General features: G+C 42.6%; 1 protein-coding gene across 5 annotated transcripts in view; it reads right to left on the reverse strand.

Moving 5' to 3' along the window:
• Positions 1-16,687, reverse strand: part of LOC139762069 (uncharacterized) — a 455,708-nt gene that overhangs the window by 286,842 nt on the left and 152,179 nt on the right. For all 5 annotated transcript variants that reach the window (XR_011715680.1, XM_071686826.1, XM_071686827.1 and 2 more), the window contains one exon: positions 13,688-13,850. Coding sequence is in view for 4 of the 5 variants with exons in the window: in XM_071686826.1 (XP_071542927.1) it covers positions 13,688-13,850 (163 nt within the window). In the remaining variant the exon portion in view is untranslated. The remainder of the gene's footprint in view (positions 1-13,687; positions 13,851-16,687) is intronic.

Consider the following 16,687-nt stretch of genomic DNA (forward strand, 5'->3'; position numbering starts at 1 on the left):
GGTGTGAGGGACAAGTCAATTGGAAGGTAAGTTTGAATAGAGAAAAACTTGAAGTAAATTGTTCTATATATCTGGGAGTGGATTTACCATAGGATGGAACCATGGAAGTGGAAGTATGTCACATGGTGGAGGAGAGGGCGAAGGTTCTGGGAACATTGAAGGATGTGTGGAAGGCGAGAACATTATCTAAGAGCAAAAATGGGCATGTTTTAAGGAATAGTGGTTCTAACAATGTTATATGGTTGCGAGGCTGGGGCTATAGATAGGGTTGTGCGGAGGAGGGTAGCTGTGTTGGAAATGAGATGCTTGAGGACAATATGTGGTACGAGGTGGTTTGATCGAGCAAGTAATAAAAGGGTAAGAGATATGTGTAGTAATAAAAAGAGCATGGTTGAGAGAGCAGAAGAGGGTGCGTTGAAATAGTTTGGACACATGGAGAGAATGGGAGAGGAAAGACTAACAAAGGGGATATGCATGTCAGGGGTGGAGGGAAGAAGGAGAAGTGGGAGATCAAATTGGAGGTGGAAGGATGGAATGAAAAAGATCATGAGCAATCGAGGCATGAACATACATGAGGGTGAAAGGCGTGCAAAGAATAGAGTGAATTGGAATGATGTGGTATACCATGGTCAACGTGCTGTCAATGGACTGAACCAGGGCACGTGAAGCGTCTGGAGTAAAGCATGGAAAGGTCTAAGGGGCCTTGATGTGGAAAGGGAGCTGTGGTTTTGATGCATTACACATGACAGCTAGAGACTGAGTGTGAACGAATGTGGCCTTTTATGTCTGTTTAATCATGATTATTTATCATACTTAATTGCCATCTCGTGCGTGAGCAAGGTAGCGCAAGGAAACAGATTAGGAATGGCCCAACCCACCTCCATATATGGACAAGTTAACTAGGATGTGGGACTGAGTGGAGAGGGGCTGGAGGAAGTGAAGTGTTTTGGATGTTTGGGAGTGGACTTGGCAGTGAGTGGAACCATGGAAGTGGGGGTGAGTTGCGTGTGTGTGTGTGTGTGTGTGTGTGTGTGTGTGTGTGTGTGTGTGTTGTTTGTGTGTTGTGTGTGTGTGTGTGTTGTGTGTGTGTTGTGTGTGTGTGTGTGTGTGTGTGTGTGTGTGTGGTGGTTGTGGGGGGTGTCATGCAGAGAAATCAGTGTGTTTGCAGGAACAGTGGTTCCAGCAATGTTGTGTGGTCGCAGGGCATGAGCTGCAGATAGGGTTGTGCTGAGGAGGGTGCATGTGTTGGAGTTGAAAAGTTTGAGGACAATGTATGGTGTGGGGTGGTTTGGTCAGGTAAGTATTGAAAGGGTGGGAGAGATGTGTGGAGGGAGGGGGAGTGTGATTGAGAGAGCGGAAGAGGGTGTGTTGAGGTGGTCTGGGCATGTGGAGAGGGTGAGTGGGGAGGGACTGACAAGGAGGATGTGTGTGCCAGGGGTGGGGGGGGGGCAGGGAGAGGCGGGAGACCGAAATAGATGTGGGGGATGGAGTGAGGGGGATTTTGGGCGGTCAGGGCCTGGACATGCAGGGTGGGGGGCATGAGGGGAATGGAGTGAGTTGGAGCGATGTGGTGTGCCGGGGTCAATGTGCTGTTGGTGGACTGAATCAGAGCATGTGAAGTGTCTGGGGTAACCCATGGAGGGGTCTGTGGGGGCTGGATGTGGATAGGGAGCTGTGGTTTTGACGCATCACATATGACAGCTGGAAACTGATTGTGAATGAATGTGGTCTTTTTGTCTGTTTTCCAGGCAGTACCTTACTGAGGCAGGGGGTAGCATGGCTGTTTCCTGTGGAGCTGGGTAGTACCAGGAATGGATAAAGGCAAACATGAATATGTACATGTGTATATATGTATACGTCTGTATGTGTAGGAATATGTGTGAATATGTTGATATGTTTATGTATGTATATGTCCATGTATGGGTGTTTATGTATAAACATGTGTATGTAAGTGGATGGGCCATTCCTTGTCTGTTTCCTGGCACTACCTCACTGACGTGGGAAATACCAATTCAGTAAAATAAATAACATACATATAATTATGTTACATATAATTATAGTTATATGGTTGCGAGGCATGGGCCATGGATAGAGTTGTGCGGAGGAGGGTGGATGCATTGGAAATGAGATGTTTGAGGACAATATGTGGTATGAGGTGGTTTGATCAAGTGAGTAATGAAAGGGTAAGAGAGATGTGTGGTAACAAAAAGAGTGTGGTTGAGAGAGTAGAAGAGGGTGTTTTGAAATGGTTTGGTCTCATGGAGAGAATGAGTGAGGAAAGATTGACAAAGAGGATATATGTGTCAGAGGTGGAGGGAACAAGGAGAAATGGGAGACCAAATTGGAGGAGGAAAGATGAAGTGAAAAAGATTTTGAGCGATTGGGGCCTGAACATGCAGGAGGGTCAAAGGCGTGCAAGGAATAGAGTGAATTGGAAAAATGTGGTATACCAGGGTTGATGTGCTGTCAATGGATTGAACCAGGGCATGTAAAGCATCTGGGGTAAACCATGGAAAGTTTTGTGGGGCCTGGATTTGGAAAGAGAGCTGTGGTTTTGGTGTATTATACATGACAGCTAGAGACTGAGTGTGATGGAATGTGGCCTTTGTTGTCTTTTCCTAGCGCTACCTCGCACGCATGCGGAGGTTGTTATTTCATGTGTAGCAGGGTGGCGATGGGAATGAATGAAGGCAGCAAGTATGAATTATGTACATGTGTATATATGTATATGTCTGTGTATGTATATATATGTATATATATATATATATATATATATATATATATATATATATATATATATATATATATATATATATATATATACATACATTGAAACGTAAGGTATGTATATGCGTGTGCGTGGATGTGTATGTACATACATGTGTATGTGGGTGGGTTGGGCCATTTTTTCGTCTGTTTCCTTCTGCTACCTCGCTGACACGGGAGACAGCGACAAAGTATAATAAATATAAATATAAATAAATAACGTCGAAAGGTAAATAAAGCACAAGGATATAATGTGAAGATATGGGCAGCACAACAGCCAACCATCATTTGAAAAGTTGGGGAATAATCCATGATTTTTCCACAAATTCACTTAAGTAAATTGTTGGTTAAAGAGCAGATAATCAGGTTAGGTAATTCAGAGGAAAAAGCTATAAAGGATGATGAAAAGATGTGCAAAATTAATCATTAGTTCAAAAGTACATTCATAGCAGAGAATATTATTGCTCAAATACCACCAATATGGGATGGACAGGTAGCCTTGAAAAGCATTGAGACTGACTAAAACAACATGGACAGAATACTAAAAGGTCTTTACACACATAAGGCTTATATCATTTTTTTTTTTATTATACTTTGTCGCTGTCTCCCGCGTTTGCGAGGTAGCACAAGGAAACAGACGAAAGAAATGGCCCAACCCCCCCATACACATGTATATACATACGTCCACACATGCAAATATACATACCTACACAGCTTTCCATGGTTTACCCCAGACTCTTCACATGCCTTGATTCAATCCACTGACAGCACGTCAACCCCGGTATACCACATCGTTCCAATTCACTCTATTCCTTGCCCTCCTTTCACCCTCCTGCATGTTCAGGCCCCGATCACACAAAATCTTTTTCACTCCATCTTTCCACCTACAATTTGGTCTCCCTCTTCTCCTCGTTCCCTCCACCTCCGACACATATATCCTCTTGGTCAATCTTTCCTCACTCATTCTCTCCATGTGCCCAAACCACTTCAAAACACCCTCTTCTGCTCTCTCAACCACGCTCTTTTTATTTCCACACATCTCTCTTACCCTTACGTTACTCACTCGATCAAACCACCTCACACCACACATTGTCCTCAAACATCTCATTTCCAGCACATCCATCCTCCTGCACACAACTCTATCCATAGCCCACGCCTCGCAACCATACAACATTGTTGGAACCACTATTCCTTCAAACATACCCATTTTTGCTTTCCGAGATAATGTTCTCGACTTCCACACATCCTTCAAGGCCCCCAGAATTTTCGCCCCCTCCCCCACCCTATGATCCACTTCCGCTTCCATGGTTCCATCCGCTGCCAGATCCACTCCCAGATATCTAAAACACTTCACTTCCTCCAGTTTTTCTCCATTCAAACTCACCTCCCAATTGACTTGACCCTCAACCCTACTGTACCTAATAACCTTGCTCTTATTCACATTTAAATAAAGTGCGTAAGACAAGGGAGCAAATGGGAACTTCAGTGAAGGGCACAAATGGGGAGGTGATAACAAGTAGTGGTGATGTGAGAAGGAGATGGAGTGAGTATTTTGAAGGTTTGTTGAATGTGTTTGATGATAGAGTGGCAGATATAGGGTGTTTTGGTCGAGGTGGTGTGCAAAGTGAGAGGGTTAGGGAAAATGATTTGGTAAACAGAGAAGAGGTAGTGAAAGCTTTGCGGAAGATGAAAGCTGGCAAGGCAGCAGGTTTGGATGGTATTGCAGTGGAATTTATTAAAAAAGGGGGTGACTGTATTGTTGACTGGTTGGTAAGGTTATTTAATGTATGTATGACTCATGGTGAGGTGCCTGAGGATTGGCGGAATGCGTGCATAGTGCCATTGTACAAAGGCAAAGGGGATAAGAGTGAGTGCTCAAATTACAGAGGTATAACTTTGTTGAGTATTCCTGGGAAATTATATGGGAGGGTATTGATTGAGAGGGTGAAGGCATGTACAGAGCATCAGATTGGGGAAGAGCAGTGTGGTTTCAGAAGTGGTAGAGGATGTGTGGATCAGGTGTTTGTTTTGAAGAATGTATGTGAGAAATACTTAGAAAAGCAAATGGATTTGTATGTAGCATTTATGGATCTGGAGAAGGCATATGATAGAGTTAATAGAGATGCTCTGTGGAAGGTATTAAGAATGTATGGTGTGGGAGGAAAGTTGTTAGAAGCAGTGAAAAGTTTTTATCGAGGATGTAAGGCATGTGTACGTGTAGGAAGAGAGGAAAGTGATTGGTTCTCAGTGAATGTAGGTTTGCGGCAGGGGTGTGTGATGTCTCCATGGTTGTTTAATTTGTTTATGGATGGGGTTGTTAGGGAGGTAAATGCAAGAGTTTTGGAAAGAGGGGCAAGTATGAAGTCTGTTGGGGATGACAGAGCTTGGGAAGTGAGTCAGTTGTTGTTCGCTGATGATACAGCGCTGGTGGCTGATTCATGTGAGAAACTGCAGAAGCTGGTGACTGAGTTTGGTAAAGTGTGTGGAAGAATAAGGCTTATAATCTGGATGAAATCTCTTATGTGTGCTTAAAGATTATATTTATCTATTTATTTTGCTTTGTCGCTGTCTCCCGCATTTGCGAGGTAGCGCAAGGAAACAGACGAAAGAAATGGCCCAACCCACCCCCATACACAATGTATATACATACACGTCCACACATGCAAATATACATACCTATACATCTCAATGTATACATACATATACACACACAGACACATACATATATACCCATGCTCCATCACCACCTCGCCACACATGGAATACCATCCCCCTCCCCCCTCATGTGTGCGAGGTAGCACTAGGAAAAGACAACAAAGGCGCCATTCGTTCACACTCAGTCTCTAGCTGTCATGCAATAATGCCCGAAACCACATCCAAGCCCCACACAACTTTCCATGGTTTACCCCAGATGCTTCACATGCCCTGATTCAATCCACTTACAGCACGTCAACCCCGGTATACCACATCGATCCAATTCACTCTATTCCTTGCCCGCCTTTCACCCTCCTGCATGTTCAGGCCCCGATCACACAATATCTTTTTCACTCCATCTTTCCACCTCCAATTTAGTCTCCCACTTCTCCTCGTTCCCTCCACCTCCGACACATATGTCCTCTTGGTCAATCTTTCCTCACTCATTCTCTCCATGTGCCCAAACCATTTCAAAACACCCTCTTCTGCTCTCTCAACCACGCTCTTTTTATTTCCACACATCTCTCTTACCCTTACATTACTTACTCGATCAAACCACCTCACACCACACATTGTCCTCAAACATCTCATTTCCAGCACATCCACCCTCCTGCGCACAACTCCATCCATAGCCCACGCCTCGCAACCATACAACATTGTTGGAACCACTATTCCTTCAAACATACCCATTTTTGCTTTCCGAGATAATGTTCTCAATTTCCACACATTCTTCAAGGCTCCCAGGAGTTTCGCCCCCTCCCCCACCCTATGATTCACTTCCGCTTCCATGGTTCCATCTGCTGCCAGATACACTCCCAGATATCTAAAACACTTTACTTCCTCCAGTTTTTCTCCATTCAAACTTACCTCCCAATTGACTTGACCTTCAACCCTACTGTACCTAATAACCTTGCTCTTATTCACATTTACTCTCAGCTTTCTTCTTTCACACACTTTACCAAACTTAGTCACCAGCTTCTGCAGTTTCTCACATGAATCAGCCACCAGCACTGTATCATCAGCGAACAACAACTGACTCACTTCCCAAGCTCTCTCATGCACAACAGACTTCATACATGCCCCTCTTTCCAAAACTCTTGCATTCACCTCCCTAACAACCCCATCCATAAAGAAATTAAACAACCATGGAGACATCACACACCCCTGCCGCAAACCTACATTCACTGAGAACCAATCACTTTCCTCTCTTCCTACACGTACACATGCCTTACATCCTTGATAAAAACTTTTCACTGCTTCTAACAACTTGCCTCCCACACCATATATTCTTAATACCTTCTACAGAGCATCTCTATCAACTCTATCATATGCCTTCTCCAGATCCATAAATGCTACATACAGATCCATTTGCTTTTCTAAGTATTTCTCACATACATTCCTCAAAGCAAACACCTGATCCACACATCCTCTACCACTTCTGAAACCACACTGCTCTTCCCCAACCTGATGCTCTGTACATGCCTTCACCCTCTCAATCAATACCCTCCCATATAATTTACCAGGAATACTCAACAAACTTACACCTCTGTAATTTGAGCACTCACTCTTATCCCCTTTGCCTTTGTACAATGGCACTATGCACACATTCTGCCAATCCTCAGGCACCTTACCATGAGTCATACATACATTAAATAACCTCACCAACCAGTCAACAATACAGTCACCCCTTTTTTAATAAATTCCACTGCAATACCATCTAAACCTGCTGCCTTGCCGGCTTTCATCTTCCGCAAAGCTTTTACTACCTCTTCTCTGTTTACCAAATCATTTTCCCTAACCCTCTCACTTTGCACACCACCTCGACCAAAACACCCTATATCTGCCACTCTATCATCAAACACATTCAACAAACCTTCAAAATACTCACTCCATCTCCTTCTCACATCACCCCTACTTGTTACCACCTCCCCATTTGCGCCCTTCACTTAAAGATTATTATCATTATCATTATTTTGCTTTGTCGCTCTCTCCCGCGTTAGCGAGGTACCGCAAGGAAACAGACAAAAGGATGGCCCAACCCACCTACATACACATGTATATACATACACGTCCACACACGCAAATATACATACCTATACATCTCAACGTATACATATATATACACACACAAACACATAAATATATACACATGTACATAATTCATACTATCTGCTTTTATTCATTCCTACCGCAACCTCGCCACACATGAAATAAAAACCCCCTTCCCCCTCATGTGTGCGAGGTAGCGCTAGGAAAAGACAACAAAGGCCACTTTCATTCACACTCAGTCTCTAGCTGTCATGTAATAATGCACCGAAACCACAGGTCCCTTTCCACATCTAGGCCCCACAGAACTTTCCATGGTTTACCCTAGACGCTTCACATGGCCTGGTTCAATCCACTGACAGCACGTCAACCCCGGTATACCACATCGTTCCAATTCACTCTATTCCTTGCATGCCTTTCATCCTCCTGCATGTTCAGGCCCCGATCACTCAAAATCTTTTTCACTCCATCTTTCCACCTCCAATTTGGTCTCCCATTTCTCCTCATTCCCTCCACCTCTGACACATATATCCTCTTTGTCAATCTTTCCTCACTCATTCGCTCCATGTGACCAAACCATTTCAAAACACCCTCCTCTGCTCTCTCAACCACACTCTTTTAATTACCACACATCTCTCTTACCCTATTATCACTTACTCGATCAAACCACCTCACACCACATACTGTCCTCAAACATCTCATTTCCAGCACATCCACCCCTCCTCCGCACAACTCTATCCGTAGCCCACTATTCCTTCAAATATACCCATTTTTGCTTTCCGAGATAATGTTCTCGACTTCCACACATTCTTCAATGTTCCCAGAATTTTTGCCCCCTCCCCCACTCTATGATTCACTTCAGCTTCCATGGTTCCATCTGCTACCAAATCCACTCCCAGATATCTAAAACACTTCACTTCCTCCAGTTTGATGGGATACTTGGCAGACCCTTTTGAGATATTGCTCAGGAAATCACTAAGGAAGTGTATTGCTAAGGGAAAGAAAGATGGCAAATAATAAGCCTGTCTTGAGAAGAGATTGGAAATCTGCACTGTACTACAGTCTCTCTGATAAGTGTGCTTTGTTAACTGAAAAATATAATCTGAAAAAGCAAGTGATGATTACTTGTAAAGGACAAACTACCTAAATGAGAGAGTAAGCTCTGTTCTAAACGGAGATGCATAAATGGATTATGTGTTCCTGGATTGTACGTAGTCATATTACACAAAACCACACAGGGAAATGGTTAATAAGGTGGAATTTCAGATCAGCACATACAAATACAAAATTGTCTTTCTCCCCTATCCCTGGAGATAGGGAAGAAAATGCACTTCCATGTATTCCTCACGTCGTAGAAGGCTACTAAAGGGGACGGGAGCGAGAGGGCTAGAAACCCTCCCATCCTTGTATTCTAAATTTCTAAAAGGGGAAACAGAAGAAGGAGTCATGCGGGGAGTGCTCATCCTCCAATAAGACTCAGATTGGGGTGTCTAAATGTGTGTGGATATAACCAAATAAGAAAAAAGGAGAGATAGGTAGTTTGTTTGAGGAAAGGAACTTGGATGTTTTGGCTCTGAGTCAAATGAAGCTCAAGGGTAAAGGGGAAGAGTGGTTTGGGAATGTTTTGGGAGTAAAGTCAGAGGATGGTGAGAGGACAAGAGCAAGGGAAGGAGTAGCACTACTAAAACAGGAGTGGTGGGAGTATGTGATAGAGTGTAAGAAAGTAAACTCTGGATTGATATGGGTAAAACTGAAAGTGGATGGAGAGAGATGGGTGATTATTGGTGCCTATGCACCTGGGCATGAGAAGAAAAATCATGAGAGGCAAGTGTTTTGGGAGAAGGTGAGTGAGTGTGTTAGTGGTTTTGAGGCAAGTGTTTTGGGAGCAGCTGAGTGAGTGTGTTAGTGGTTTTGATGCAAGAGACCGGGATATAGTGATGGGCGATTTGAATGCAAAGGTGGGTAATGTGGCAGTTAAGGGAATAACTGGTGTACATGGGGTGTTCAGTGTTGTAAATGGAAATGGTGAAGAGGTTGTAGATTTGTGAGCTGAAAAAGGACTGGTGATTGGGAATACCTGGTTTAAAAAGAGAGATATACATGAGTATATGTATGTAAGTAGGAGAGATGGCCAGATAGCATTATTGGATTACGTGTTAATTGATAAGCGTGCGAAAGAGAGATTTTGGGATGTTAATGTGCTGAGAGGTACAAATGGAGGGATGTCTGATCATTATCTTGTGGAGGTGAAAGTGAACATTTGTAGAGGTTTTCAGAAAAGAAGAGAGAATGTTGGGGTGAAAAGAGTGGTAAGAGTAAGTGAGCTAGGGAAGGAGACTTGTGTGAGGAAGTACTAGGAGAGACTGAATGCAGAATTAAAAAAGGTGAGAGTAAAGGATGTAAGGGAAATGGGGGAGGAATGGGATGTATTTAAGGAAGTAGTGATGGCTTGCGTAAAAGATGCTTGTGGCATGAGAAGCGTGGGAGGTGGGCAGACTAGAAAGGGTAATGAGTGGTGGGATGAAGAAGTAAGATTATTAGTGAAAGAGAAGAGAGAGGCATTTGGACAAGTTTTGCAGGGAAATAGTGCAAATGACTGGGAAATGTATAAAAAAAAGAGGCAGGAGGTTAAGAGAAAGGTGCAAGAGGTGAAAAAGAGGGCAAATGAGAGTTGGGGAGAGAGAGTATCATTAAATCTTAGGGAGAATAAAAAGATGTTTTGGAAGGAGGTAAATAAAGTGCATAAGACAAGAGACCAAATGGGAACATTGGTGAAGGGGGGTAATGGGGTAGTGATAACATGTAGTGGTGATGTGAGAAGGAGTGAGTATTTTGAAGGCTTGTTGAATGTGCTTGACCATAGAGTGGCAGATACATTGTGTTTTGGTCGAGGTGGTGTGCAAAGTGATAGGGTTAGGGAGAATGATTTGGTTAACAGAGAAGAGGTAGTAAAAGCTTTGCGGAAGATGAAAGCCGGCAAGGCAGCGAGTTTGGATGGCATTGCAGTGGAATTTATTAAAAAAGGGGGTGACTGTGTTGTTAACTGACTGGTAAGGATATTCAAAGTATGTATGACTCATGGTGAGGTGCCTGAGGATTGGAGGAATGCACACATAGTGCCTTTGTACAAAGGCAAAGGGGATAAAGGTGAGTGCTCAAATTACAGAGGTATAAGTTTGTTGAGTATTGCAGGGAAATCATATGGGAGGGTATTGATTGAGAGGGTGAAGGCATGCACAGAGCATCAGACTGGGGAAGAGCAGTGTGGTTTCAGAAGTGGTAGAGAATGTGTGGATCAGGTGTTTGCTTTGAAGAATGTATGTGAGAAATACTTAGAAAAGCAAATGGATTTACATGTAGCATTTATGGATCTGGAGAAAGCATATGATAAAGTTAATGAAGATGCTCTGTGGAAGGTATTAAGAATATATGGTCTGGGAGGCAAGTTGTTAGAAGCAGTGAAGAGTTTTTATTGAGGATGTAAGGCATGTGTACGAATAAGAAGAGAGGAAAGTGATTGTTTCTCAGTGAAAGTCAGTTTGCATCAGGGGTGTGTGATGTCTCCGTGGTCGTTTAATTTGTTTATGGATGGAGTTGTTAGGGAGGCGAATGCAAGTTTTGGAAAGAGGGGCAAGTATGCAGTCTGTTGTTGATGAAAGACCTTGGGAAGTGAGTCAGTTGTTGTTCACTGATGATACAGCGTTGGTGGCTGATTCGGTTGAGAAACTGCAGAAGCTGGTGACTGAGTTTGGTAAAGTGTGTGAAAGAGGAAAGCTGAGAGTAAATGTGAATAAGAGCTAGGCTATTAGGTACAGTAGGGTTGAGGGACAAGTCAAATGGGAGGTAAGTTTGAATGGAGAAAAACTGGAAGTGAAGTGTTTTAGATATCTGGGAGTGGATATAGCATCGGATGGAACCGTGGAAGTGGAAATGAGTCAGTGTGTGTGTGTGTGTGTGTGTGTGTGTGTGTGTGTGTGTGTGTGTGTGTGTGTCTGTGCATCTGTGTGTGTGTGTGTGTGTGTGTGTGTGTGTGTGTGTGTGTGTGTGTGTCTGTCTGTCTGTCTATCTGTGTCTGTCTGTCTATCTGTATCTGTGTGTGTGTGTGTGTGTGTGTGTGTGTGTGTGTGTGTGTGTGTGTGTGTGTGTGTGGGGGGGGGGGGGGGGGGGGGGGGGGGGGGGGGGTTCTGGGGGGCATTAAAAAATGTGTGGAAGGGGAGAACATTATCTAGAAGAGCAAAAATGGGAATATTTGAAGGAATAGTGGCTCCAACAATGTTATATGGGTAAGAGGCATGGGCTATAGATAGACTTGTGCAGAGGAGGGTGGATGTGTTGGAAATGAGATGTTTCAGGACAATATGTGTTATGAGGTGGTTTGATCGAGTAAGTAATGAAAGGGTAAGAGAGATGTGTGGTAATCAAAAGAGTGTGGTTGAGAGAGCAGAAAAGGATGTTTTGAAATGGTTTGGTCACAAGGAGAGAATGAGTGAGGAAAGATTGACAAAGAGGATATATGTGTCATAGGTGGAGGGAACGAGGAGAAGTAGGAGACCAAACTGGAGGTGGAAAGATGGAGTGTAAAAGATTTTGAGCAATCGTGGCCTGAACATGCAGGAAGGTGAAAGGCGTGCAAGGAATAGAGTGAATTGGAATGATGTGGTATACCGGGGTCAACATGCTGTCAATGGATTGAATCAGGGCATGTGAAGCATCTGGGGTAAACCATGGAAAGTTTTGTGAGGCCTGGATGTGAAAAGGGAGCTGTGGTTTCGGTGCATTATACATGACAGCTAGAGACTAAGTGTGAACGAATGTGGATTTTGTTGTCTTTTCCTAGCGCTACCTCGCGCGCATGTGGGGGGAGGGGGTTGTCATTTCATGTGTGGCGGGGTGACAACGGGAATGAACAAAGGCAGCAAGTATGAATTATGTGAATGTGTATATATGTATATGTCTGTGTATGTATATATATGTATACGTTAAAATGTATTTGTATGTATATGTGCATGAGTGGACATGTATGTATGTACATGTGTATGTGTTGGGCCATTCTTTCATCTTTTTCCTTGCGCTACCTCATTAATGCAGGAGACAGTGACAAAGTATAATAAATAAATAAATAGAAGGATATAAAGGAAACATGTCAGAGAAGCATTTTTAAATGAGCTGGGGTCACTAGTGGCATGCTAAAAAACTCAGTCTTCGGACTACTACTCTTCACAACCTTATGCAAACAACTGCCAAAAGGACTGGACTCATAACTGAATATGATATCAAAGTCATGCGAAAAATATAGTATGATGAGTATTGCTGCAACTTATACAAGGACCAAAAATTCCTGAAATGTTTGATTAAATTCAAATCAAGTAAATGCAAAATAATAAGGATGGTTCATGGTGACAAAATGTCTCAATTGGAGTATAATCAAGGAAGAATCAAGCTAAAAAATCTGTCTGGAATGGGTGTGATGGTTGTACCTCACCTGTCACCACATCACCACCTTAGGAGAATTGTAAAGGAAACATAATGTCTGCTGAAAAGTATCAAAATTGCATTTATGTGCACAACCAAATTTTCAGCATATTATGCAGTATGTTTAATAGATCTAAATTACACTATTCTTCTCAAGTGTTTGTTTGCACTTAAAGAAGCACAAAGAATTCATAGTTGGGCCAGACAAGGGTAACAAAGATGAAACCTTATGTAAGAGATCTGAGTTGCAGGTAAAGGTTAGAGGTTATAAAGTCACTGACAGTCAAATAAGAGAAGAGAAAGGGGATACATGATCTAAACCAGTTTAGTTAGACAATTCTGAGAATGAAGAGTAAGATACAGTGATAAAGCAACCAGATACCACAATATGAAACTAAGCAAAAAAAATTGTTTGAAAAGATGTAAAGATATACTTTTATTGTATGGAGGAGTAATGATGTAGTTGTGAAAACTCTTTTGCTAAGGCCACCCCCTTGAGGGAATTTCTGAAGGGAACAGGTATCAAAGATATAGATAGATAGATGAATTAAATAAATGAAGGTAAGAAACTCTGAATGCTAACTATAAAAACAGTATAGAAAAAGTTTAAAAAGTTGTATGATAGAATAAGGTCAAGTGATGCAGCCCTATGAGTGCAGAACTACCTACCTGTAAAATATGAAGAGGTACAAATAGGTAACTACATTACCTGCGCTTCCGAAAGTAGCAGACGGTGACACCAATAACAAGGCAGATGGTAAGAGTGATGAAGGTGGCAGCCACATTGTGTGGAGCTACACCTTGGGAATCAGTTGGTATGATATCTCCAGAATAGGAAACTAATGCTTCATGTGACCCACCCACATTCAGCTCTGCAATACACACAACTGGAATCAATATCATAAAACACTCTGACGGTACTCTTTCTTATCAACTTCCTCCCACACACTTCATGCTGAATAATTACTGTACTTTAATCAATGTCTAGGACCTTTGTAGTTTTCCATATCTAAAGGAAAGCCCTAACAAAAGTTGCAGTCATACAAATATATCAATAATGCTTGCTTAATGCAAATCAGGAGAAAGGAAAATAAAATATAAGATTTGTATAAATCTGAGATGATTATTCTTTATTTATCATACTTAACTGCCATCTCCCGCATTAGCGAGGTAGCACAAGGAAACAGACAAGGATTGGCCCAACCCACCCATATACACATGTCTATACATAAACGCCCACACATGCACCTATACATTTCAACGTATACATACATATACATACACAAACATATACATACATGTACATATCCATACATGTACATATCCATACTTGCTGCCTTCATCCATTCCTGCTGCCACCTAGCCACATACGAAACAGCAACCTACCCCCAGCGAGGCAGCGCCAGGAATAGACAAAAAAAAGGCCACATTTGTTCACACTCAGTCTCTAGCTGTCATGTATAACACAGCAAAACCATAGCTCCCTTTCCACATCCAGGCCTCACAGACTTTTCCATGGTTTACCCCAGACGCTTCACATGCCCTGGTTCAATCCACTGATGGTACATCGACCCAAGTATACCACAACATTCTAATTCACTCTATTCCTTACACACCTTTCACCCTCCTGAATGTTCAGGTCCAGATCACACAAAATCTTTTTCACTCCATCCTTCCACCTCCAAATAGGCCTCCCACTTCTTCTTTCCTCCACCTCTGACACATTTATCCTCTTTGTCAATCTTTCCTCACTCATTCTCTCCATGTGTCCAAACCATTTCAACACACTCTTCTGCTCTCTCAACCACACTCTTTTTATTACCACACATCTTTCTTACCCTTCCACTACTTACTCGATCAAACCACCTCACACCACACATTGTCCTCAAACATTTCATTTCCAACACATCCACCCTCCTCTGCACAACCCTTTCTATAGCCCATGCCTCACAACCACATAACATTGTTGGAATCACCATTCCTTCAAACATACCCATTTTTGCTCTCCGAGGTATCATCCTCGCCTTCCACACATTCTTTAACGCTCTCAGAACCTTCACTCCGTCCCCCACCTTGCGACTCACTTCTGCTTCCATGGTTCCATCTGCTGCTAAGTCCATTCCCAGATATCTAAAACACTTCACTTCCTCCAGTTTCTCCATTCAAACTTATATATCTTATCATATCATATTATACTTTGTCGCTGTCTCCCGCGTTAGCGAGGTAGCATAAGGAAACAGACGAAAGAATGGCTCAACCCAACCACATACACATGTATATACATACACGTCCACACACGCACATATACATACCTATAAATTTCAACGTATACATATCTATGCATACACAGACATATACATATATACGCATGTACATAACTCATACTTGCTGCCTTTATTCATTCCCGTCGCTAACCCGTCACACATGAAATGACAACCCCCTCCCCCCGCATGCGCATGAGGTAGCACTAGGAAAAGACAACAAAGGCCACATTTGTTCACACTCAGTCTCTAGGTGTCATTTATAATACACCGAAGCCACAGCTCCCTTTCCATATCCAGGCCCCACAAAACTTTCTATGGTTTACCCCAGACACTTCACATGCCCTGGTTCAATCCATTGACAGCACGTCAACCCTGGTATACCACATCGTTCCAATTCCCTCTATTCCTTGCACACCTTTCACCCTCCTGCATGTTCAGGCCCTGATCGTTCAAAATCTTTTTCACTCCATCTTTCCACCTCCAATTTGGTCTCCCACTTCTCCTTGTTCCCTCCACCTCTGACACATATATCCTCTTTGTCAATCTTCCCTTACTCATTCTCTCCATGTGACCAAACCATTTCAAAACACCCTCTTCAGCTCTCTCAATCACACTCTTTTTATTACCACACATCTCTCTTAACCTTTCATTACTTACTCGATCAAACCACCTCACACCACATATTGTCCTTAAACATCTCATCTCCAACACATCCACCCTCCTCCACACAACTCTACCTATAGCCCACGCCTCGCAACCATATAACATTGTTGGGATCACTATTTCTTCAAACATACCTATATTTGCTTTCCGAGATAATGTTCACACTTACCTCCCAATTTACTTGTCCCTCAACCCTACTGAACCTAATAACTTTGCTTTTATTCACATTTACTCTCAACTTTCTTCTTTCACACACTTTACCAAACTCAGTCACCAGCTTCTGCAGTTTCTCACCCAAATCAGCCATCAGCACTGTATCACCAACAAACAATAACTTACTTACTTCCCAAGCCTCCTCATCCACAACAGACTGCATAATTGCCCCTCTCTCCAAAACTCTTGCATTCACCTCCCTAACCACCTCATCCATAAACAAATTAAACAACCATGGAAACATCACGCACCCCTACCACAAACTGACATTCACAGGGAACCATTCACTTTCCTCTCTTCATACTCATACACATGCCTAAATACTATAAGAAAAAAATAAGTAGAACTAAATGTAGCATGTATGAATAGATACAGTTCATTGGTGAAAAGTAAAGAAATGGAGTTTGGAGACCAAATGGAAAAAAATTAAAGAAGTTATATTGCTGAGGTTGTTACAATAATGTTTACCAGAGTTGGAACCCGACTTACTTTTTCTGGAGGACCCAAGATAAAAAAGGGAAGAAAGATGAAACAAAGGAAAGAGTATAGCTCCTTGAGTAAGGGACAAT

The sequence above is a fragment of the Panulirus ornatus genome, chromosome 3, assembly GCF_036320965.1.
Source record: "Panulirus ornatus isolate Po-2019 chromosome 3, ASM3632096v1, whole genome shotgun sequence".
Classification (NCBI taxonomy): Eukaryota; Metazoa; Arthropoda; class Malacostraca; order Decapoda; family Palinuridae; genus Panulirus; species Panulirus ornatus.